The sequence below is a fragment of the Micropterus salmoides genome, unplaced genomic scaffold, assembly GCF_014851395.1.
Source record: "Micropterus salmoides isolate LMB-PRFRI ecotype aquatic unplaced genomic scaffold, ASM1485139v1 Ms_hic_scaffold_14, whole genome shotgun sequence".
Taxonomy (NCBI): Eukaryota; Metazoa; Chordata; class Actinopteri; order Centrarchiformes; family Centrarchidae; genus Micropterus; species Micropterus salmoides.
In genome coordinates, this window is record NW_024040485.1 from 33,736,296 (window position 1) to 33,761,455 (window position 25,160).

At 44.3% G+C, this 25,160-nt stretch overlaps 2 protein-coding genes across 3 annotated transcripts; one reads left to right on the forward strand and one right to left on the reverse strand.

The window, feature by feature from the left end:
* Positions 1 to 1,038: 1,038 nt before the first annotated feature.
* On the forward strand, positions 1,039 to 14,536 carry trim55a (tripartite motif containing 55a). 2 transcript variants are annotated; one of them, XM_038719151.1, is made up of 9 exons: positions 1,039 to 1,337; positions 2,020 to 2,192; positions 3,620 to 3,797; positions 4,891 to 4,986; positions 7,081 to 7,314; positions 8,978 to 9,000; positions 9,092 to 9,216; positions 12,038 to 12,342; positions 14,204 to 14,536. In XM_038719151.1, exons 1-9 carry the CDS (start codon positions 1,218 to 1,220, stop codon positions 14,285 to 14,287), a joined length of 1,338 nt encoding a protein of 445 aa, XP_038575079.1. In that variant the 5' UTR covers positions 1,039 to 1,217; the 3' UTR covers positions 14,288 to 14,536. The 2 variants fall into 2 exon arrangements, with proteins under 2 accessions (XP_038575079.1, XP_038575078.1); XM_038719150.1 differs by having other exon boundaries at positions 1,082 to 1,337; positions 3,623 to 3,797.
* Positions 14,537 to 18,776: 4,240 nt separating this feature from the next.
* LOC119902787 (corticoliberin-1-like) lies at positions 18,777 to 22,078 on the reverse strand. The gene has a single exon (XM_038719152.1). It carries the CDS (start codon positions 19,704 to 19,706, stop codon positions 19,203 to 19,205), a length of 504 nt encoding a protein of 167 aa, XP_038575080.1. The 5' UTR covers positions 19,707 to 22,078; the 3' UTR covers positions 18,777 to 19,202.
* Positions 22,079 to 25,160: the final 3,082 nt, after the last annotated feature.

Sequence of the window (25,160 nt, forward strand, 5' to 3'; positions counted from 1 at the left end):
ACTGCACTTGGGGACACGTTCAAAGGTTTCGCAATTTTCCAGACTGACTGACCTTCATTTGTTAAAGTAATGATGGCCACTGGTTTCCCTGTACTTAGCTGATTGGTTCTTGCCATAATATGATTTCTAACAGTTGTCCAATAGGGCTGTCGGCTGTGTGTCAACCTGTCTTCTGCACGACACAACTGATGGTCCCAACCCCATTAATAAGGGAAAAAAATCCACTAATTAACCCTGACAAGGCACACCTGTGAAGTGAAAACCATTTCAGGTGACGACCTCATGAAGCTCATTGAGAGAACATCAAGAGTGTGCAGCGCATCAAAAAAGCAAAGGGTGGCTACTTTGAAGAAACTAGAATATAAGACGTGTTTTCAGTGTTTTCACACTTTTTTGTAAAGCACATAATTCCACGTGTTCATTCATAGTTTTGATGCCTTCAGTGAGAATCTCCAATGTAAATAGTCATGAAAATAAAGGAAACGCATTGAATGAGAAGGTGTCCAAACTTTTGGCCTGTACTGTACATTAAGTTCATCAGAACTTGTCTCCATTCTGACTCGTATTCCAACTTCCAACAACAAAGTCACAAGTTGCTGAATGAGGCTTCTTTAAAGACATTGGTCTGCTGGTTTGTTACTGCCTCCACGTTCTCTTCCTTACAGAACACATGTTCCTGTTTTCCACATATAGTACAGTACTACTACACAGAACATGTATAACTGATGTGAGAAGTCAACATTAGAACATATAGAACATGTTACTTTATGAGCGTTGAGCTGTGGACACTCCTCCTCCAGACCAAACGTTTCTCTTGTTAATGCTGATCAATAAATTAGTCAATGATTTATTAACCATTTATTAACCTTTTCTGTGTTTGTCTGACCAGCAGGAGGCGCTGCAGCCTGCTCAGCTTCCTCCTGCTCTGAAGCTGTGGACTGTGCCTTTAATAAACCCTGTTCTGCTGTCTCACCCCCCCCCCATCACGCCTCCTCCTGACCTTTGACATATAAGGGCATGTCAGCACAGCACCGGCTGACGTCTGTGCGTCTAAAAACAGACCAAGTGCTGCTCACAGCCGTCCACAGGCCTCCAACGCTCCTCTTCTTCTTCGTCTGCTTCTTTATTTCTTTATATTGTTTAATCTCTGGGACGCCTCCCTTGTCCTCCCCCATCGTGTCCTGGTGACGCCTGTCTCCCCCGGGACACTCGCCATCATGGAGAGTCTGGAGAAGCAGCTCATCTGTCCCATCTGCTTGGAGATGTTCACCAAGCCCGTGGTCATCCTGCCCTGCCAGCACAACCTCTGCCGCAAGTGTGCCAACGACATCTTCCAGGTGAGGACACGCACAGGTGAGGACGACAGGTCCGCCCCCCGCCTTAAAGAGACAGCGCCCCCGAAGGCCTCAGCTGAGAGCTTTAGAAGCTGGTCGAACCAGCAGCGGCTGTTAAAACCTCCAGGATGCCGACATCTGAACCAAGAAGCTTGTGTTTGTTTATTTATCTTGAATATTGTCCTCTTGACGACAAATGAAAAACAGAATCTGAGTGCAGAGAAGTGGAATTTATTTCTTAATACTTTACAGAGGCAGCGGTACAGTACTTTGAGTACTCACAGGTCTGTGTTTGTTCTCAGCGGCAGCAGGTTCAGAAACAGCTTTTTCTAAAGTAAAAGTACAAAAGTAGTAGCATAAAATAGTACTTAATGTATAGTTCAAGTAAAACTACAACGTACTAGTTGATTGTTGCTCAGAGTTTTATTTTGTGTTAGCCTGTAAATAACTACAGCTGTCAGATGGAAAATGGAAATACTCATGTTAAATACAAGTACCTCAAAATGGTCCTTGAGTAAATGTACTTCATTACTTTCCCTGCTGCTAATAACATTAATGAGATATTTAACAGACACAGTCCTGGACAGAGAATTTACCTTGTTTCTACAAAGTTTATTTATTTAAGTTAATCGCTTATTTTCCTGTTAAAAACTCTCTACCTGTGTGATGCCCCGCCCCCCTGCAGGCGTCCAATCCCTACCTGTCCACAAGGAGCGGCTCCACGGTGACGTCAGGCGGTCGTTTCCGCTGCCCGTCCTGCCGACATGAGGTGGTTCTGGATCGACACGGGGTCTACGGACTGCAGAGGAACCTGCTGGTGGAGAACATCATCGACATGTACAAACAGGGAAGCAGCAGGTAACACACACCTGTTCACACCTGTTCACACCTGTTCACACCTTCATTACTTTAAACACTGCTCAGTAGATTCATCTGTAATAATACATCTTCATTATTTATGATTTAGTTTTAATCATCTGAATCTGTAACTAAAGTGTAGAGTAAGAGAAGTACAAAGAAAAAGTATATGAAAATACTTGAATAGAATACAAGTACCTGGAAAATTGTACTTGTTAAATGTTTGTGTGAGTTTTCTTCACCTCAGGATGTTGAAACGGTTCAGCTCATGTTAACAACAACAACAACAACGACAACAACATGTCTTCAGTTCTCACACTCCTCTCCCCCCACTGCTCTCAGTCTTTGTGCTAAGCTAGGCTAAGCTAGGCTAAGCTAGGCTAGCATGTGCTGAACACACAGAGGTGAACCCGATCTGTCTGACTGCAGGTCAGCAGGACGTTTACCGCTGGTCAGGACTCTGATGAAGGTGGCAGGTGTGTGTTAGCAGTTAGCGGTTAGCGGTTAGCAGTTAGCCGGGACACTCAGACAGACCCCGGCTCTATTTTTAAATGTGGGTCAGTGAGACAGCAGCTGGGCTATTTCAGTAATGTTCCTCCTGCAGGACGACGGCTGATAAACATGTTCAGGACAAACGGTGCTCAAACACTGTCAGAGTTAGACAGGCCTTCAGTACACAGTACTCTCTGACATGCCTAATACTACTGCTTTATATACATTCGCTGTATAAGATATGTAGTTTTGTTATATGATACGGAGCATTTTTAACATCTGGAAAATCAATAAAAGATTAACGTTCATTTACATATTGTGTTTTTATGTCCAGTGAACTCTGTCCTTGTTAAATTTAAAAGAAATTAAATAAAGTATGTGAAGTTTATTGACATTCTAAATCTTATACTAATACTTTAAATAATTTAATAAACTAATTTAAAAGATATCTCTTTACATAAATATGTCTCTCTATGCTTTACAAATACTGAAATGTTCAGTTCAAAAAGCTATTTGTTTCGAATTAGATGATTTATTTCAAACAACACATTCTCACTCCCAACTCATCACATATGGACGCTTGGTCAGACCCCTTGGCGTACCTTGTGTAGTGTTGGCCTCCGCGGTCAAATGAACAAAAACTAAAGATGGTTAACATTGTGAAACGGTGAAAATTGGTTAGGCTTTGGAAAAGATTGTGGTTTGGGTTAAAATTACTTACATGTCTTCACTTAAATAAGTTTCGTCACGTTACTAATGTAACTGACATGAGCTACATAAATTAATTAAAAATGTTCAATAGTGACTTTTTGTTTCACACGGGAAACAAACACTTCTGGGTGAATACAATATGAAATCTGACATGAGATGCATTCACTGTCTACAAGGAGATCACAGATTCAGGATCAGCCTCCCTGTCTGCCTGTTTCTCTCAGCAGTCGACCAGAACCTGAGCAGAAGCAGGATCAGCCGATGTGTGAGGAACATGAAGATGAGAAGATCAACATCTACTGTGTCACCCACAGCGTTCCCACCTGTTCCCTCTGTAAAGTGTTCGGAGCTCATAAAGACTGTGAAGTCGCTCCGCTGGACAACGTCTTCCAAACACAGAAGGTGAAGCTGTCTCTTACCAAGGCAACACAGACACGGGGGTTTACACCACAGACACGGGGTTTATACTACAGACACAAGGGTTTACACCACAGACACGAGGGTTTACACCACAGACACAGGGTTTATACTACAGACACAAGGGTTTACACTACAGACACGAGGGTTTACACCACAGACACGAGGGTTTACACCACAGACACGGGGTTTATACTACAGACACAAGGGTTTACACCACAGACACGGGGTTTACACCACAGACACGAGGGTTTACACCACAGACACGAGGGTTTACACCACAGACACAAGGGTTTACACCACAGACACGGGGTTTATACTACAGACACAAGGGTTTACACCACAGACACGAGGGTTTACACCACAGACACGGGGTTTATACTACAGACACAAGGGTTTACACCACAGACACGGGGTTTACACCACAGACACGTGGGTTTACACCACAGACACTAAGTTTATACTACAGACACGTGGGTTTACACCACAGACACGGGGGTTTACACCACAGACACTGAGTTTATACTACAGACACAAGGGTTTACACCACAGACACTGAGTTTATACTACAGACACAAGGGTTTACACCACAGACACGGGGTTTACACCACAGACACTGAGTTTATACTACAGACACGGGGTTTACACCACAGACACAGGGTTTACACCACAGACACAGGGTTTACACCACAGACACGGGGGTTTACACTACAGACACGGGGGTTTACACTACAGACACAGGATTTACACTACAGACACGGGGGTTTACACTACAGACACAGGGTTTACACCACAGACACGGGGGTTTACACCACAGACACGGGGGTTTACACTACAGACACGGGGTTTACACTACAGACACGGAGTTTACATTACAGACACGGAGTTTACACATTTAGATGCTACTTTTACATTAAACTGTGAGGTAGCAGCTTCTCAAGTAAAAGCAATAGCCCACTAGAGGGAGCACTGACCAATCAGCTTCTCTAAAAGACACATTGACTAAAGTGTACAAGTATCTCCATGACCTCCCTAAATGTTTTATAGTTGTATATAATGCATGTGTCTGTGTGTGCAGGCAGAGCTGACGGACTGTATCTCCATGTTGGTTGGGAACAACGAGAGGATTCAGGCCATCATCATTCAGCTGGAGGAAACCTGCAGAGCTGTCGACGTGAGTTCATCACCCATCAACACTTTCTAACTTCACTCTATTAAAACTACCGTGTGTGAGAATGTGAAGCATTCTACATGTATTATTCACTTTGTGTGAACAGATTGTAACTTAAATGTAGCCTGAGGATGGATATCTATGCAAAGGAGTAAGGAAAGCGTTTCCCAAGAGTAGTTTATTCGCGCTCCAGAGCGCCTTGTTGGGGTGGCGTTTGTTCCGGCTGATCTGGCTATGTAGTTGGAAGGTCACCTGAACTTGTTGCGCATATTTCTGTCATAGGCTGCCAAAGTGAAACAGTATTACGATCACTTCCTACTAGCAAAGAGCGATTCAACCTGCTAACTGTAAGCTAAGCTGAGCTGGCTGTGGCTTGGCGGCATGGATCAGGTGTTGGTTGCTTTGTGGCGCTGGCGTTGGTTTGCTAACAGCAGTCCGTATCATGAAGCCAGGGGTCCAAATATAATATAGGACCATTACAGACAGTAACGTTACTCTGAATGTGACTGTAATATATTTACAGCATTCAGCGTTCAGTCTCGCGTCCAGTGTTGTGGCTGATGTATGACATATATACAGTACAGACAATATAAAATACCTTAAGTGGTTAAGTGTAAAGTTCTTACTGGCTTTCCATAAAGTGCTTGATGCAGTCTATCCATTTGTATTTCCCATGTCATGTTTGTGGTGGGGGTACAGATAGGGGTGGAAAGGGGACATTTGTTGATCACACTGATTGCCTGGGGTATATACTGTTCTGAAGTCTGGATGTTTGGTGCCAATGCTTAAACTTAATGAGGTAGAACAGTTTGTGTTTTGGGTTAGTTGGATCCTTAATGACACTGCAGGCCCATCTGTAGATTCACTGATGGTAGATGGCAGTGAGGGAAGACCTGTCCCTGTGATCCTCTCGGCTGCCTTCACTACCTGCTGCAGTGTTCGATCAAACTATTATACCAAACAGGTGCTAATGATCATTGATTCAATATTTAGGCTGAAACACAATCATGAAGTGAAACAGAAGCAGCTGTGTAAGAGGAATAAACTGGTGAGGAACAGCCTCCTGTTTGCTGTGAAAGTCATTCACCAAAGCAAGACTGAGCACAGCAACAAGACACAAGGTAGTAATACTGCATCAGCAAGGTCTCTCCCAGGCAGATGTTTCCAGATGTGCTGCCCGAGCTCTTCTGAAGAAGCACAAAGAAACGGGCAGTGCTGAGGACCACCGATGCAGAAACGTCTGGCAGCAGATTAAAGACACATCACGCTTACTTCCCTTCACAGTCTGACGATGTCCAGCAGAGACATCAGCTCAGAGCTGCAGGAAACAGTGGGACCCTGGTCCACCATCTACTGTCAGAGGAGTCTGGTCAGAGGTGGCCTTCATGGAAGACTTGCAACTATGGAAACAAGGCCAAGTGACTCAACTCTTCAGGAATCACAGGTGCCAAAAAGTCAACATGTGAAACATCTGGCTGCACCAGAAGGCAGGTTGTTCACCAAAGGGCTGGAGGGTCTGAATGAATGGTCTCCTTAATGCTGAGAAGTACAGGCAGATACAGTTCCACCAGGGAGGCCTCTGATTGTCCCCAAATTCATTCTGAAGCCTGACAACGAGCCCAAACACACAGCGAGAGTCATTAAGAACTATGTTCAGCTGAAAGAAGAACCAGGAGTCCTGGAAGTGATGGTGTGGCCCCACAGACGCCTGATCTCAACATCATCCAGTCTCTCTGGGGTCACACGAAGAGAGAGAATCAACTGAGGCTTCCTGAATCCACAGGAGGACTGTGGGGAGTTCAAACAGAGGTTTGGACGGACCTACCTGCTGAGCTCCTTCGAAGACTTTGTTCAGGTGTACCTGAAGAGCTGATGCTGCTGGTCTCACCAGACACTGCTTTGATTTAGATGTTTCTTCTGTTCACTCACTTTGCATTTTGTTAATTGATAAATTAATTAAATAAATTATTAATGTGTCTATTTTTGAAAGCATTCTTACTTTACAGCATTGTTTCCCCCCCTGCCTTCATCTCAGAACTCAGAAGGTGATGCAGCGTCACAGCGGGTACCTGAGGTTTACTTCACCTGTGTTTTCAGGAAAACGGACGCAGACAGAAGTCAAAGGTGTGCGAGACGTTCGATCACCTGTTCGCTCTGCTGGAGGAGAGGAAAGGTGAGATGACCCTGAGGATCAACTGTGAGCAGGAGGAGAAACTCGACTACATCAGAGGTCTGAAGAGGAAGCACACCGACCACCTGGAGACCGCCGCCAAGCTGCTGGAGACCGCCATCCAGACCCTGGACGAGTCCGAGATGGCCGTGTTCCTGCAGGTGAACCTGAATGCACCGAGGAGGTTTAAATAATCCCAATTGACAGAAAGTTATCCAGATAAATTCAAATTAAATTCAAATTTTCAAATATTTTCTTTTATTTTTTACAAGGAATCCGGCTGGAAAGGTTAAAATAAAATATAAATCCAAGAAACATGAAATAAAAAGACCCATTTCCTGGGTCCCCCCTGACAATACCCTCACCTTTGATCCCTAATAATAACTCAATCCTGCTGTTAAGTGCCTTACAGAGTTATCTTATAACACTCTTATTTTGAAATATACAGTAGGTCATGTATACAGTAGGTTGTCAGTGTTTAACGGATTGGAATCCCCTTCAGCGTGGGCCAAAAAAGTTCATCTTCCGGGTATACTAGTGTTTCCTTTAACCCCGTCTCATAGAGCGAGCGCACCAAGCGGCTAACTTCCTGTTTAGCTCTCCGCTAACTTGAATGGGGGGTAAAATAATAATGTTGCAGCTCTTCTAGAGTTTCCAAATGTTATCTGACAAATGGATCAAACTCTGATGTCGGGGGGGGGGGTAACGGTGAAAACATGTATCCACCGTTTTACAGCTGCTTCTTTCACAATGTGCGTCTATGGGAAGTGTCTGTGGGGGTCGGTGTGCAACACGTGACAACCTGGAAGTTGTAATTCTGTAGTTTGGCCTGTGTGTCAGATGAACATATAGCATACAGCCTGTCCGCGGGCCGTCAGGTCGATCTGTGCACATAGCTGCTATGTTAACCTCATACTCATGCGATCCACCGTCTGAAAGCTAAATCCACCGATGCAAACCATTTGAAGATACCACAGCGCGTCCAATCAGCGCCTCTGTCAGACCAGCCAGTACAGCAAAAGTGACGCGACTCTGAAGCCTCACAGTAACTTAATCCACCGATCCATTATATTCCAACAGAAACGGTCTTGTTACTGTCAAAGGTCCAGACGATCCAATCCAGTAAAATATTTAGTCCAGAACACATTATTCCATCAGTAAATCCTCAGGGACGGCTGCCGCATCGCTTCAGATTCATAAATTAGCCGCTGAACTCTGACCTTTCGACTGACAGCTGATCCGACCCAATAGGAGCTCACATGTCCCTTTCACAGCCTACAGCAGCCAATGAGAGCCCGCGCCCTGTTATTTCCTGGGTAGGCCGAGCCAATTGCAAGCAATTGTGCCGATGACGGGCACTTCCTGTAGCCAATAAGATTCTGAAAATAACGATATCCAGTTTTAAGTAGGAGGTTCATGATCTGGCAGCAGAAACACGTCTGCGTGGAGCTGCCGGCTGATACGGAGCGACGCAGCAGCAGCCGCCTGCCGCCAGGGGGCGGGGCTGATTTAGAAAAAACACACTGAGACAGACGCTCAGAAAACCTGCGGAAAACAGTCACTTTTCGAAAAATATTTTAGTTTTAATGTGTTTAAACTGATATTAATCAGTTCCAGTAGCTCTTACAGTCATTCTGACTTTTGGTTTAGACAATCCAGAGTGTTTCTTTCAGAGACTCCCAAAACCAGGCAGATACTCCAGATGGTTCGAGAACTAGATTCAGTTTACTTTGGATCTGCCTTGAAGAGGCGTTTTGCAGGAATTTGACAGGAATGTTGAGGTGAACTGGAAAATAACAGTGACTTTCATCTCTCCTCCCACAGACCGCTAAACCCCTGCTCCAGAAGTGAGTATCTGTCTTTAATATTTCACATGTCTGTTATTTTATAACCATCCCTCTGCAGCGTTAACAGGACGTGTTGATGTTTGGTTGTCAGGATAGTGAAGAGCACCGACACCTCTCACCTGGATAAAGTCCAACACGGCTACGAGAAAATGGAGCACTTCACAGCTAACTTTGAGCGTCAGAGGAGAGCGCTGATGAACGTCGACTTCATCAAACGTAAGAAACATGAAGTCTTCATCTGACTGTCCAATCAGAGACACCTAAAATATACAAATGGGAGATGATTGGCTGTGTTAGGACATGCTGATGCATGGGCGCTTTAATCATTCAGTGTTTTACACAACATACATAAATTAATAGAAGTATTTAACTACTATAAGTGGGTGGAGTGTATGCTAACGTGTTAGCTTGCTATGTGTTAGCAATGGGCTACTATAATTTAATATAATGTTGACCAATGTTTTAGCTGTAAGCTACTATTATCAACCATCAACCTATAGTGTATGTTAGCTTTCATCTAATGTCATAGCAAACAACGTTTGTTAAAGTGTTGGCTGCTAACACATTCACATGGCGTATGCTGGCATGTTGGCATAGAATATGCTATTTTGTTAGCATGTATTTAAATTTTTAAAATGCTAACAGACGGAGCTACATAGAGGTACTATTTTTCACATGGAGCTACTATCATTCAGCATCGTTTATCCTTTATATTAGACGGCTAATGTGTTAGCATATAGCTAATGTATCACTTTTATGTTGACGACACCCAAATCTACATTCACTCTAAATCTGGTAAAGACATTGATGCTTGTCTTTCTGGTTGTATTTCTGAGATAAAAGCATGGATGAACAATAACTTTCTGTGCCTGAACTATCTGAGGTTATGCTTATAGGTTCCCTTCATCAAATTCGCAAAGCGGCCCCGCTGTCCTTGTTTGTTGATGGCTCTGTTCTAGAGACCCAAAGTGAGATGAGGAACCTTGGTGTAATTTTTGACGCCAGCCTCACCTTTGATGTTTTTGTTCAGAGCACTTTGAAGGCATCCTTCTTTCACCTCCGAAATATAGCCAGACTACGCCCAATGCTTAATTTATCTGTCGCTGAAAAGCTGATTAATTAATTTGTTGTCACACGGCTGGATTACTGCAACGCCGTTTTAGCCGGAGTTCCTAAAACCACAATTAACGAATTGCAAAATGTTCAGAACTCTGGATCCTGACGGGAACCAGGAAATGTGACCATATTACTCCCGTTTTGAAGTCCTTACACTGGCTCCAGGTCAGGTTCCGTGTCGATTACAAGATCATGATGTTGACATACAAGATATTACACGGCTCGGCTCCACAATACTTATCAGGGTTATTAATCCCTTATACCCCAAATCGCAGACTGCGCTCCTCACAGTGTAATCTGTTAACTGTCCCACCAATGCACCTCAAATCTATGGGTGAAATCTATGGTCTTCTGTTTATGCTCCTTCCTCCTGAACTCAGAGAAGCCCAGAGTTGGAATTTTTAACGCTCTTCTCAAGACACACTTTTTTAAACTTGCATTTGACTGCTGAGGTCTTTTTATGATTGTTTTATAGTTATTTTTATTAGTAACGTTGTTGATTTTTTACTTTTATTTTTGTTTTATTTTCCTGTGGACTGTGATTTTATGTTCAGCGCTTTGAGAAGCTGCTTTCAAAGTCACTCTATAAAATAAAGTTTATTATTATTATTTGCACAAAGCTAATGTATTGACAGGGAGCTTTTATAAATCAATATGGCTTACACTAAAGTCCTAGTAGTCTTAAGCATACTGTATGCTAATATGTTAGCATTAAACATGCTAATGTGTTAGCATAAAGCTAATGTGTTAGCATAAAGCTAATGTATTAGTATGGAGCTTTAATAATTCAGCATGGCTTACACTAAAGTCCTAGCAGTCTTATCAATAAGCATACTGTATGCTAATATGTTAGCATTAAACATGTTAATATGTTAGCATAAAGCTAATGTGTTAGCATAAAGCTAATGTATTAGTATGGAGCTTTTATAATTCAGCATGGCTTACACTAAAGTCCTAGCAGTCTTATCAATAAGCATACTGTATGCTAATATGTTAGCATTAAACATGTTAATATGTTAGCATAAAGCTAATGTGTTAGCATAAAGCTAATGTATTAGTATGGAGCTTTTATAATTCAGCATGGCTTACACTAAAGTCCTAGCAGTCTTATCAATAAGCATACTGTGTGCTAATATTTTAGCATTAAACATGTTAATATGTTAGCATAAAGCTAATGTGTTAGTATGGAGCTTTAATAATTCAGCATGGCTTACACTAAAGTCCTAGCAGTCTTATCAATAAGCATACTGTATGCTAATATGTTAGCATTAAACATGTTAATATGTTAGCATAAAGCTAATGTGTTAGCATAAAGCTAATGTATTAGTATGGAGCTTTTATAATTCAGCATGGCTTACACTAAAGTCCTAGCAGTCTTATCAATAAGCATACTGTATGCTAATATGTTAGCATTAAACATGTTAATATGTTAGCATAAAGCTAATGTGTTAGCATAAAGCTAATGTATTAGTATGGAGCTTTTATAATTCAGCATGGCTTACACTAAAGTCCTAGCAGTCTTATCAATAAGCATACTGTGTGCTAATATTTTAGCATTAAACATGTTAATATGTTAGCATAAAGCTAATGTGTTAGCATAAAGCTAATGTATTAGTATGGAGCTTTTATAATTCAGCATGGCTTACACTAAAGTCCTAGCAGTCTTATCAATAAGCATACTGTATGCTAATGTTAGCATTAAACATGCTAATATGTTAGCATAAAGCTAATGTGTTAGCATAAAGCTAATGTATTAGTATGGAGCTTTTATAATTCAGCATGGCTTACACTAAAGTCCTAGCAGTCTTATCAATAAGCATACTGTGTGCTAATATTTTAGCATTAAACATGTTAATATGTTAGCATAAAGCTAATGTGTTAGCATGGAGCTACTTCCACATTAACACTGTTGTCTCTTCAGTTGATGAGGATGATGAAGATGATGAAGATGAAGCAGTGGAGGTGAGAGGGACGCCAGCAGGAAGTCGAGTTGAGCAGCAGCAGCATGCCGCAGGAGTCTCAGCCAATCAGCAGCCTCCTCTGTCTCCTGTTCAGCCTGCAGGTGTTCAGCTTGCAGCTTTGCCCCCTCAGAGACCGCCAGAGGCTCCGCCCACCACCACCTCGCAGACAAAAAGCCATGCCCCATCACCACCAACAAGCCAAGCACCGCCCCCTCTGCCCCTGCCGACCGCCAACCCCTCCAGCCCCTCCAGCACCGCCCCTCAGGTATGACATCACATAGAATAACAATTACAACAAATTAATCTTAACTCAGGTTTAAAAGCCAACTACAGTAACATTTATAAAGGAACAACCTCACATATGAGTGCTAACCGGCTAGCAACAAAAGCTAACTAGCTTGCTATGTTAGCATGCTCAGCTAGCTTGACTGTAGATGTAGAGATGTTGGTTCAGCTCTGACGACCGCAAATTCGGAAATGAACGCAAGTAAATCAGACGAGGTTTTTAGTCACACCAGGACTCGAACCCACGGCTCCTTGTGGGCGTCGTTCACCACCGGACCATCTTCGGCAGCAGAAGCTCAGAGAGACCGAGAAGAGTCTGAAGGAGGAACAGAGACCTTCACGGCTCAGGTTCCCGCTCAGACCCTGCTGATAAAGGTTTATGGATCTGAGTCCCAGAGGCGCCTGTTGCACCTGTTCAGGTGCGGTCAAATACGCGACGGCTCAGCAGTTCCAGGTTTACCTGGCGCAGTGCATAAGACACATGCCTTTAGTGTGAGAGACCCGGGTTCAATCCCCCACTGTGACCCCTCTACCGATGTGTCCCTGAGCAAGACACTTAACCCCTCGTTGCTCCAGAGGCGTGCGACCTCTGACATGTACCGCAATTGGAAGTTACTTTGGATAAAAGCGTCAGCTAAATGTAAAATAAACACATTTTAGAATGTTATTAATTATATTACATAATGTTTTTATAATTAATACCAGATATTGACACTTTTCTCCAAAGTCACTCCATCTGCAGATAAAATGTAGCCTCGAGCCTTTTCTCTCTCAGAATGCCACGGTGAAATTGCATCTCGCTGGTGAGGGATTAAGTAAATAATTAACAACCAGCCGTTGTATTTGAAGAAATTATTAACAAAAGAGAGTAAACAGAGAAAAACTAAAACACAGCTGGTCCAGAGACCTGCTGCCGAGGGCGGCGTCGGGCATCTGGCCCCGAGCAAAGGGATCAGAATCATTTACACAGTCCAGGTTTCTGTGTTTTAGGGAACAGAGATCGTCTCCAGGCCTGGAATGAACAAGAGAGGAAACACCAAAACAAGAAAGGTTCACAGCAGGTCTGAACAGCCTGCTGGTTCACGTCTCGCTCTTCAGATCCAAAGGTTCAGGGTTCAGATCCAAAGGTTTAGGGTTCAGATCCAAAGGTTCAGAGTTCAGATCCAAAGGTTCAGAGTTCAGATCCAAGGGATCAGGGTTCAGATCCAAAGGTTCAGGGTTCAGATTCAAAGGTTCAGAGTTCAGATCCAAAGGTTCAGGGTTCAGATTCAAAGGTTCAGAGTTCAGATCCAAGGGATCAGGGTTCAGATCCAAAGGTTCAGGGTTCAGATTCAAAGGTTCAGAGTTCAGATCCAAAGGTTCAGAGTTCAGATCCAAAGGTTCAGGGTTCAGATCCAAAGGTTCAGGGTTCAGATCCTGCTCTGGATCAAATGGGTCAAACCTCATCTGATGTGTTTGAACTCAGTAAGTCTTTGTTTTACCTGCAGGCAGCGCTGCAGGGTTTAAAGAACTGTGACACAGCACAACTGTTTCTCACATACTTACATGTTTTCCTCCTCCCTCTCCTCCTCCCTCTCCTCCTCTTCTTCTTCCTTCTCGTCGTCGTCGTCGTCGTCGTCCTCCTCCTCCTCCTCCTCCTCCTCCTCTTCTTCCTTCTCGTCATCCTCCTCTTCCTCCACCTCCTCCTCCCTCTCCTCCTCCTCCTCTTTTTCCTCCTCGTCCTCCTCCTCCTCTTCTTCCTCCTCCTCCTCCTCTTCTTCCTCCTCGTCCTCCTCCTCCTCCTCCTCTTCTTCCTTCTCGTCATCCTCCTCCTCCTCCTGCTCCTCCTCCTCCTCCTGCAGGTTCAGTCTGATCAGCAGAACGAGTCGGAGGACAAGGACGGACCCAAACACGTCTTCTCCTTCAGTTGGCTCAACCAGAAGTAGAACCAGGGACTCCTGATCCTGGACCAGCCTGAGCCGGTCCTCCTCTCAGCCAGACTTCAGTTCATTGTGACCTGGTTTTACAGTCTTTTATTAGAGGACACGTTCAGCGGGCCGAAACCCTCGGAGGTTAGAATCTCTTCTGAAACAGCGTTTAAGAGACGACGTCTGAACTGTCGACATTTTGACCTTTAAACACAAAAACTGAAATGTTCTCTGTTGAAATGTCAAATAAATTATGTTTTTTATGAAGCAGTTTTTTCTTCTGTAAAGCGTCTCACCAGGCTGCGTTCAGAAACCTGACAGCTCAACACTCAGGATCAGGATCTGACAGTTAGACCCGAGGACACTTCGACATGTGGACCCGGGTCAGCTGACATCAGATGTATTCACATCTTCCACTGAACTCTACTTTTTATTCTACTGTGTCTCGTTCTCTTTTTGCTTCTTTGTGTTACTCTTAAAGATCCGTTTTAAACAGTACAGACTGAGGGCTTGAGTGTCTGTTTGCTTCCTGTTTTATTTTGAAATCGTCCGTCTCTGGTGCCCTGCTGTGTTTCCTCCCTGTGATTACCTGACGCCGGTTTCACCTGCTTCCTGAGGGTTTGGAGCTTTCTGTAGACTTGTTTTACGCTATTACCTCAGCCGGTGTTCGTTTCCCGCTGAAACAAAAAGTCCACATTGGATGTTTTTATTTAAGGTACTCGAGCAACGGTCTGTAACTCAGGCGCCGAGAGGAGCGTTGTTATTTTAAGCCAACAGAAACTGTGATTTTTCCCTAAACCCGACCAAATGCAACAGATACTTTGTCGTTGCAAAATTCATTCTCTGCATTTAACCCGTCCCTCAAGGGAGCAACATTAACCACTGCTTTTATTTTGAAAATCTAACTTGATGTTGCACATTTATTCTTGCTAGTTTGACCTCCACGTCAAAAAACGACACCAACGGCACCCAGGGGGTTAAAAAGCGTCCATATGTGACCAATCGTACGTTTACACCTTTTTTATGTTTTTTAAATAAACTAATAAATAAACTACGGAAGCCCGAAGCGGCCATCGATGTTTTTTCACCCTGTTTTCTCGGGCTAACGGGAGGTTCACACACCCCCACACCCGGGTGCCAGGACTCAAACCCACGGCTCCTGGTCGGCGTCGTTCACCACCGGACCATCTTCAGCAGCCTGAGTACTGTCCCAGTTCAAAGGTCGGTCAGATACTCAGATGTGTTCTGGCTCCGCCCGTTTTACCCAGCCTGCATCAGTGGTGACTTGTGTGGACCTGAGAGCCTGGTATCCCAGAATGCATTTCGCACCAAAAAGCGGAAATGTCGGAGGAGAAAACTGTACTTTATAATCCTGCTGTTCTTGTGCCACATACAGTAGCTTTAACAGTTTCTTATGGGATGTTGGGCCTCAGTCTGGTAGAACAAAGACTGGCCTTCTGATATCCTACAAGCCAGACCCCGGTCTGCTGGATTCCCCAAAGCCTGCCATGTGGCCTGACCACACAAAGGGGGTCAGAGAAAGCCCAGATGGCCTGTCAGTTAATTCACGCCTACCTGTGAACTCTTTGCTTTTAAAACCAAACCAAAGGTTTGTATTGGCTGAAGCTTTCAGGGGGCGGAGTTATAAAACCGAACACCTCCGAACCCTCGTCGCTGTTCCCAGTTCCTCAGGGGACTGTTAGGAGGTAAACAGACTCTTCCTGCAACTGCACCAGCAGCACAGGAGGTATTTCATCGCTGAACTTTCTTTGTTCCTGACTTCACTCGTCAGACGAGCAACTCTGTTTTCTTCTTTCCTTTTTACCTCTTTTATTTTTCTTTGTGTTACCAACACAATTTTGGATCCCTAAAGAAGCTGTTATACACAAGAGGGCTAGCATCAGAGTGCGTCCCCATGTTTTAGTTCAGGGGAGAGAGATTTTCTTGTTTTCTGCATTAAAATGCATGTATTTTTAGTTAACAGGAAATGAAGCCATCTGGTGAAAATTCTTGTTCATGTTACAGAAAAGAAAAAAATATTTCCCACATTGTGCTCAGTGATTATCTGAGACAGCTGCTCGCCCTGTTTGTCTGACAAAGCTACAGCAAAGATGTGGTGCTGTAGTGAGGATTTGCTCCAGCAGCTGGACTTTAATGTGGGTCTGAACAACAGACAAGTTTTATTGGAGATGAAAACAAATGCTGAAGATTCAGATATCAAACTGATTCATGAGAAACATCCAGAATCATCTGAGAACATTTTTATTTCTCCAACTTTGAAACAAAGGAGAAGGTGAAAACTTCCACCTCTGAAACCAGAAAGCTGGATAAACAAATACTGAAATTATTACAAAGATCAACAATTAGATGCAGAATGTGAAGGAGATTAATCAATAATAAATCAGTAGATGTTCTTTTGAACAGACAGAAACGTAGAAATCAATTCGACATTTATTTATTTCAGTTGAACATTTATTAATTCACGTTTTAATTGCAGCTGTTATTGAAGCATTTGTTACTTTTTGATTGATTAATAATTAATATTTCATCGTCTACACACATGAAATGTTTGGCAGCGTTTACTGAAAGCAGTTTGAGTTTTGAGTCATTTAATTTGTTTTCCTGAGATCTCCAGGTCAGTTAAGTCGTTATCTGAAGATAATTAAGAGGTTGTAGGATGATCTGCGGCTGGTGTCGGCTGGTCGATTACAGGACCGGTTTGAATCCTCTTCAACCAGCTAATCGTTAACGCATGCGTCCCTGTGATTGGTCCGTGCTCCGCTCACTTTTCCTGACGGCTGTTTGACGTCTTGTTAACACGCCTCTGAAACAGCCGTCAGATTCTCCTGAATGAGAAGAGCAGGAATTTCCTGTGGACGCGGGGGGAATGAAAGCAGGTGATGATTGGCTGATGGGTGTGGACGCATCGCTGCAGCGCATGCTCTACTCTGCCGGAGTTTCTTTCCAAGTTTCGCCTCGCTGCTTCACGTGCTTCAGTAAATCAGATGTACTGTTGGTGGCTGAAAACTTTTTCCTGCTCGCACAAACTTTACAACGGACGACAATGTTCTTTGCACCTGATGCCCCGCCCACTCTGCTGCGGTTTGCTCCTCCCCTCCAGACTAAAAGTTTGGAAACGCCCGTTTTCAAAAACGGAGGACTTTAGAAAGGATGAGGCCGACGCCCACGTGCTGCTCTCTGATGGGTGGCGCTGTCAGAGTTTCTGACTTGGTGTTTTTATTAGTATTTTACTTTACGTTTACTTTGCCACGACTCCCGGTCTGTTTTCTGCCGCCGCTTTTAACCCCTTGATGCCTGAATTTATTTACAATAAAATAAAATAAAAGATTTCTGTTTTCATTTGCTTTCAGGTTTATGTTCAGTTAAGTGGAAATTGTTGATTTTTTTTATAGAACATAGAATAAACTCGGGTATGATGCAAATTAGCAACAACAGGCATAATCGAGTAACCAGCGCTTGCAAAAGGTTCCCAGGTACCTTTTGAATATGCAAACGCTTTCTCAGCCGCGGGCTGAAAGGAAGAGCGGTGATGCAAATTTGCGACAATCTGCGTTAAGGGGTCAGTAACAGTCCCAGCTCGTTATTGGTCCATTCAAAATAAAATCCGGTCGGATGCATTTCTTTATTCTTTCACCATCTGCTTCGTGCCCAGCGTACCTGAACGGCCACTAGATGTGCGTTTTAATACAGATGGAGATCAGCTTTGAAACGCTGCTGTGGACGGAGAGCGGATTCATTTAAAAAAAGAAACTGTGGACGGGCCAGAGACCGACAATAATGACGCTCTGCCTCCTGCTTTTTACATTATACATTATGGCCACGGTAATCCCGGACACTGGCCCTTCCTGGGGAAAGTAATAATGTCACAGGAGCATGTGAAACAGAAAGATATTTACCTAATGTGGGGATCGAACACACAACCCTCAGACCGACAGCTAGTCTTACAAGATCCTAAGAAGGTTGGCCCTGATGTCGACCCTGTGCTAGACTAAGGTTTCTAATTAATGATGGGCGGGGAAAACAACATTGGATATCTCGACATCTTGAGAAAATGATCCCGTTATCTCAGGAAAACAGAGTAAGTAAAATGTCTGTAAAGGCAGCTGACGTGCGAGCACTAAGGGTGTGACGAGATTTCTACGTTAATGTTCTCACGCCGTGAAATACAAACGTTTGACAGAGCGAATCCACTCCACCCAGCTGACGCCACGCAGCAACGTTACTACAGCGGGTCAGGAACGTAACGCACAGCAGAGTGAAGAGCAGGCAGACTTTAGTCTCTTAATGTTCTTCTTTTCTCTGGACCTGGCAGAGAACCCAGGTCTGTGGGAGAGATTCTGAACCTGAGCAGAAAAGCTGCTGAAACCCAGGAGCTGGTAAAGTCCAGGAGTTTCCGACTGAGTTAAAGTTAAATCATTTCTCGTTGAGGTGAAAAGGAGCCACAGTCGCATTTAAAGAGGTCACTTCCCCAAACAGAGACACGCAGAGGAGGGAAGACTGAACCAGGACCCAGGAGCTGATCTGCAGGAGAACCAGATTCTGCTGCAGTTCGGTTTTAGAGTTTGAATCCTCACCTGAATTTTGTGTTTCTCTTTCCATAAATAAAAACAGTTTCACCATAAACTGGTGCAGGAATCAAAGTGTTTAATGCTCAAAGTTTTTATACAAATCAGCCTAAAGATTTCGTGACAGTAGTGTTAAAATCTGGTCTGGTGGGTTTGGGGGTCTCGTCACAGCCCTGGTTATTTGCACAGAACGCAGCTGAAGAGTCCAGGTTAAAGCCTGTTGGCAGGTTGGATGGAGACGCTGAGAGATGTTGAAGCGACAGCTGAAGATCTGAAGCTCAGACGTGGGTCTGACTCTGGATGTTGAAATGATAAAAACACTCGACAGGAAGCGAAAAGTTTGAGCGTCATTTTCCGAAGGTGTCCATCATCTTGCGGTTGCTGTCGGCCTGCTGGGCGATCTGCTCGGCCCGGGCCATCTCCAGAACCTCCCTGAGCAGGTGGAAGGTCAGGTCCAGAGAGATGGGAGGCTCGTCGGACCTCTTCCCCTTCTCCCCGGCCTCCTCTTCCTCCTCCTCCTGCTGCTGCTGCTGCTGCTCCGCCCGGGCCTGCAGGAGGCGCTGTGTGAGCTGCAGCAGAGCCCGGTTCACCGCCGAGGAGGAGGAAGATGAGGAGAGGAGGTCTGGAGCTCCTCCTCCACCCAGCCGCAGGGAGAACTCCTCTCCCAGGCGGAGGAGCAGCGGTCGGGGGAGGAGCAGGCGGCGGCTGGCGGGAGCGTCGGCGGGTCGACAGTCGGCAGAGCGGGGGAGGAGGGCGGCGAGCAGAGCCACTACCCACAACAGCACGTTCAGCTTCATCTCAGCTGCAGTCTGAAGGAGGAAACACAGGATTGTAAACCCAGAGAGCTTCATCTCAGAGACTCTTAAAGACACGTGATCACAAGGACTCAGATCGCTCGCTGGTCTCAGATCAGCAAAAAAGAAAAGTTAGAGTTGAATTAATGAGCCGCCCCTCGAAATATAACAAGCGCGTCTCACTTGTTTTTATTTAGGCACTAAAAGTCCTCCATACCTGTTCATATGTGTCCTTTCTCCTCCTATGAAGAGTTTATTATGTAATGTTTACAGTGATAATTATAATAACAACAGATATTTTACTGGCTAAATATTATTCATGTTCCAGTAAATATCTGCTGTTGTATACATACGCAGGGCCACATCACATGTAACCACGTCACCTTAAACATACTGAAAACAAAATTCCTCCGGCAATCTAATCTAACATCAGGATGTTAGGACATATTTCTATCTATGAATATATTTGATGTATACAAATGGTTATGAACACATCACTGTTGGTAACATTTTAAATGTAGTTATTGCTTCACACTAATTTTCACTTCATGCTTTCTTATATAAGAATAAACATGTATTTAAATCTTTGATGCGACGTTCATACCTGCCTGGGATTAATAAAGTTTTATTTGGGTAATTCTGCTTTATTAAATTGAAATGTAAAAGTAGTTCTCTCACCTGATCGTCGTCTGTTTCCTGTCTCTCTGTCTTCATCCACCTCAGCTGGGATCTGTCTCGCTGCGTCTCTTCGGTCAAATAGAAACGCTCGAGCTGGTTCTACTTTATATATCAGTGTGAGTATCAGGGAGGGGGAGGGGCTCTGCACGCGCTCAGACGCCTCAGTGTGAATGGGACTGATGATGATGATGATGATGACTCATAAATGATGCAGCTGTTAGATGGTTATTTATTTAATTTATTTTATCATCAGGGCAAAGATCACGTTCCTCAGTTTGTTCATCGTCCTCACCTTCATCCTCATCATCATCCTCATCATCATTTCACTGACTGTGCTCCATCAGCATCATCATGAATCTGATATTTAGAGGATAAAATCTGTTTCTTTTCTCCGACGCTGTAAAACTCAAACCGACAGCAGCTGATTTCCTGTTTGTTGGAGCGCACGACCTCGACAATGAAGATGATGATGATGACGGTGTGACCTTTCTCGTCTCGACGGTGGACCGAGTCTCTGACCTTCATCTCCTGCAGGAACAGAAGACACAGTGACAGTTCACAGGTCTCTGAGTCTGAAGGCGTCGCTGCTACAGATGTTTCAGTCTGAAACCTGCCCGCCAGGTGCGTCCTCTTCCTGTTCCCGCCCCTTTACAGCTGATTAGAAATCAGAATATTTCATTGAAGGTAGGTGCAGGGTATTTAACAGAAAACTCCAGGAGGCCGGAGTTCGTTTCTCATTTGAAACAAAAAGTGTCATAAGTTACGAAAGAAATGTCACTTAACTTTAACTTTTGTAAGTTAACTGACATACGTTAGCTAGTTATTTTAAGGCAAACCATGATCTTTTCCTAAACCCAAACCAAATTGCGACGTTTCGCAACGCTAACCACGTCAACAAAATGTTTACATAAACTTTTACAAACACTTTTATTCTGAAAGTCTAACCAGATGTTGCATATTTAATGTTGCTAACTTTCCCGTGGAGCAACACACGTTGAAAAAACAACACTAAAGGCACCCAGGGCGTTAAAAAGCAACGCCAAGGGGTCTGACCAAGCGTCCAAAAGTGACGAGTTGGGAGCGTTGAACAAGAAGAAGATCCGGGCAGATACAAACCAATCGAGAGGGAGTCTGAATGAAACTTGTTGGATCGTCTGACTGACGTGTCTGCTGTTTGGGGTCTTCATTGGCCAATGTGAGTCCTCGGTTCTTGCCTTTGACACAGTCATGGCAAGGACTGTGTCCTCCTCTCACTGCCTCTCCACAGGGGGCCCCAAGGCTCAGTGCTAGGGCCCCTTCTCTTCTCTGTTTACACCACCTCTCTGGGGCCGATGATTCGCTCGCACAGCTTCTCTTACCATTGCTACGCAGATGATATGCAACTCTATGTCTACTCTACTCTTGGTCATTCCAGCCAGCAGCTCTTCCAGCTTGTGTGGTGAAACCCTTACAAATGGTTCAGCAGCTCAGCAGCACGTCTGGTTTCTGATCAGCACAAAAGGACTCATGTCACTCTATTACTCAGTGACCTCCACTGGCTCCCCGGGGCCTTCAGAATCTAATACAAGTCCCTGATGCTGCATACAGAGTGACTCCTGGCTCTGCACCATCTACCTGAACTCCATAATCCAAGCCTATGTTCCTTCTGGGCCACTGTGCTCCCGCGACGAACGCCGCTTGGCTCTGCCATCCCTTCACACAAAGCATCCTTCTTCTGTCTCCTCACAATTCACCCTTCGCTAAGCCACGCCCCGAATACGCAGCTGGCCAATCACAGCGCAGTATAGGACTCGCTCTAACTGAGGTCCGACACTTTCATGACTGTGCTCCATTGACAATGCAAAAAGAGTCGTTTTCTAGCTTTTTCTGGCTGTATTTTTCTAAGATCTGGTCAAACGCTGTTCCTGGGGAACTTAATAGTTACAGCAGCTACCCAGAGAAGCTGAAAGGAGAAGTACGATTTATTCTCTTTCCAAAACCTAAAACAAATCCAGAAACATGTCGGCTGTGGATTGTTCCTAATGTTAGTTAGCTAACGCTAGCTAACCTCCTAGTGAATGTAACGTAATAAAGTCCTGCTGTTCTGCTTTTTAATGATTGTAATAATGAACAGAGGTCTACCAGCTGTACAGGAACACTGTTGATCCTTAATATTGTTGTCTTTTGTCTCAATAGTGAATAATAATATGGGGGTTCACTTTTACTCTGTGATCGGTAGGCTTTAGCTTCTGTCTTTAGTTGTTTCACATCATTCTGAGTCAGTCTGAGTCCGCCTGAGTCCGCCTGAGTCCGCCTGAGTCCATCTGAGTCCGTCTGAGTCTAAGTCCGTCTGAGTCTAAGTCAGTTTGAGTCAGTCTAAGTCAGTTTGAGTCAGTTTGAGTCCGTTTGAGTCTGTCTGAGTCCGTTTGAGTCAGTCTGAGTCCGTCTGAGTCAGTTTGTGTCAGTTTGAGTCAGTCTGAGTCCGTCTGAGTCAGTTTGAGTCAGTCTGAGTCCGTCTGAGTCAGTTTGTGTCAGTTTGAGTCCGTCTGACAGCCTGAATAAAACCATCAAATCCACGATGCAACTGCAAAACTGTCTGCTTCTTTCTGAGATCGCTTTTTCCAAAAACTAGACAACATTTCTCCGGGGAGTGCAGCAACGGACTGTGGACAGTTTGTCGAACTTAGCAACAGTAACTAAGGGGGGCGTGGCTTAGCAAAGGGTCAGTTCTCTCTCTGGCTCTTGTAGCTCTGTCACTGTGTTGATGTTTGTATGTTGTTCTTAAATGGAAGTCTGTTTGGATAAAAGCCAGATGAGAAACTCTAAATGTGTTTCAGATAACGAAGTCTAAACATTTTCAAATTAACAAACACACGAAGAAGAGACAAAAACTAAAAAGCAGATCTGCACCATCTACCTGAACTCCATAATCCAAGCCTATGTTCCTTCTGGGCCACTGTGCTCCCGCGACGAACGCCGCTTGGCTCTGCCATCCCTTCACACAAAGCATCCTTCTTCTGTCTCCTCACAATTCACCCTTCGCTAAGCCACGCCCCGAATACGCAGCTGGCCAATCACAGCGCAGTATAGGACTCGCTCTAACTGAGGTCCGACACTTTCATGACTGTGCTCCATTGACAATGCAAAAAGAGTCGTTTTCTAGCTTTTTCTGGCTGTATTTTTCTAAGATCTGGTCAAACGCTGTTCCTGGGGAACTTAATAGTTACAGCAGCTACCCAGAGAAGCTGAAAGGAGAAGTACGATTTATTCTCTTTCCAAAACCTAAAACAAATCCAGAAACATGTCGGCTGTGGATTGTTCCTAATGTTAGTTAGCTAACGCTAGCTAACCTCCTAGTGAATGTAACGTAATAAAGTCCTGCTGTTCTGCTTTTTAATGATTGTAATAATGAACAGAGGTCTACCAGCTGTACAGGAACACTGTTGATCCTTAATATTGTTGTCTTTTGTCTCAATAGTGAATAATAATATGGGGGTTCACTTTTACTCTGTGATCGGTAGGCTTTAGCTTCTGTCTTTAGTTGTTTCACATCATTCTGAGTCAGTCTGAGTCCGCCTGAGTCCGCCTGAGTCCATCTGAGTCCGTCTGAGTCTAAGTCAGTTTGAGTCAGTCTAAGTCAGTTTGAGTCAGTTTGAGTCCGTTTGAGTCTGTCTGAGTCCGTTTGAGTCAGTCTGAGTCAGTTTGAGTCAGTTTGAGTCCGTCTGAGTCCGTTTGAGTCCGTTTGAATCAGTCTGAGTCCGTCTGAGTCCGTCTGAGTCAGTTTGAGTCAGTTTGAGTCCGTCTGAGTCCGTTTGAGTCCGTTTGAGTCAGTCTGAGTCAGTTTGAGTCCATCTGAGTCCATCTAAGTCAGTTTGAGTCCGTCTGAGTCAGTTTGAGTCAGTTTGAGTCCGTCTGAGTCCATTTGAGTCAGTTTGAGTCGGTTTGAGTCAGTTTGAGTCCATCTGAGTCCATCTAAGTCAGTTTGAGTCAGTTTGAGTCAGTCTGAGTCAGTTTGAGTCAGTTTGAGTCCGTTTGAGTCTGTCTGAGTCCGTTTGAGTCAGTCTGAGTCCGTTTGAATCAGTCTGAGTCCGTCTGAGTCCGTTTGAGTCCGTTAGAGTCAGTCTGAGTCAGTTTGAGTCCATCTGAGTCAGTCTGAGTCAGTTTGAGTCAGTTTGAGTCCGTCTGAGTCCGTTTGAATCAGTCTGAATCCGTCTGAGTCCGTCTGAGTCCGTTTGAGTCCGTTTGAGTCAGTCTGAGTCAGTTTGAGTCCATCTGAGTCAGTTTGTGTCCGTTTGAGTCAGTTTGAGTCAGTTTGAGTCAGTTTGAGTCCGTCTGAGTCCGTTTGAGTCAGTCTGAGTCCGTCTGAATCAGTTTGAGTCCGTCTGAGTCAGTTTGAGTCAGTCTGAGTCCGTCTGAGTCAGTTTGTGTCAGATTGAGTCAGTTTGAGTCAGTTTGAATCAGTCTGAGTCCGTCTGAGTCAGTTTGTGTCAGTTTGAGTCCGTCTGAGTCAGTTTGAGTCAGTCTGAGTCCGTCTGAGTCAGTTTGTGTCAGTTTGAGTCCGTCTGAGTCAGTTTAAGTCAGTTTGAGTCAGTCTGAGTCCGTCTGAGTCAGTTTGTGTCAGTTTGAGTCCGTCTGAGTCAGTTTGAGTCAGTTTGAGTCAGTCTGAGTCCGTCTGAGTCAGTTTGTGTCAGTTTGAGTCCGTCTGAGTCAGTTTGAGTCAGTTTGAGTCCGTCTGAGTCCGTTTGAGTCCGTTTGAATCAGTCTGAGTCCGTCTGAGTCCGTTTGAGTCAGTTTGAGTCAGTTTGAGTCCGTCTGAGTCCGTTTGAGTCAGTCTGAGTCAGTCTGAGTCCGTCT

Bases quoted from the DNA above. Each gene is read 5' to 3' on its own strand.
- trim55a (XM_038719151.1), top strand. From the start codon at position 1,218: ATGGAGAGTCTGGAGAAGCAGCTCATCTGTCCCATCTGCTTGGAGATG. The intron at 2,193-3,619 runs GTAACACACACC...TGTTTCTCTCAG, and splicing joins TACAAACAGGGAAGCAGCAG to CAGTCGACCAGAACCTGAGC. The intron at 7,315-8,977 runs GTGAACCTGAAT...CTCCTCCCACAG, and splicing joins AGATGGCCGTGTTCCTGCAG to ACCGCTAAACCCCTGCTCCA.
- LOC119902787 (XM_038719152.1), bottom strand. From the start codon at position 19,706: ATGAAGCTCTCTGGGTTTACAATCCTGTGTTTCCTCCTTCAGACTGCA.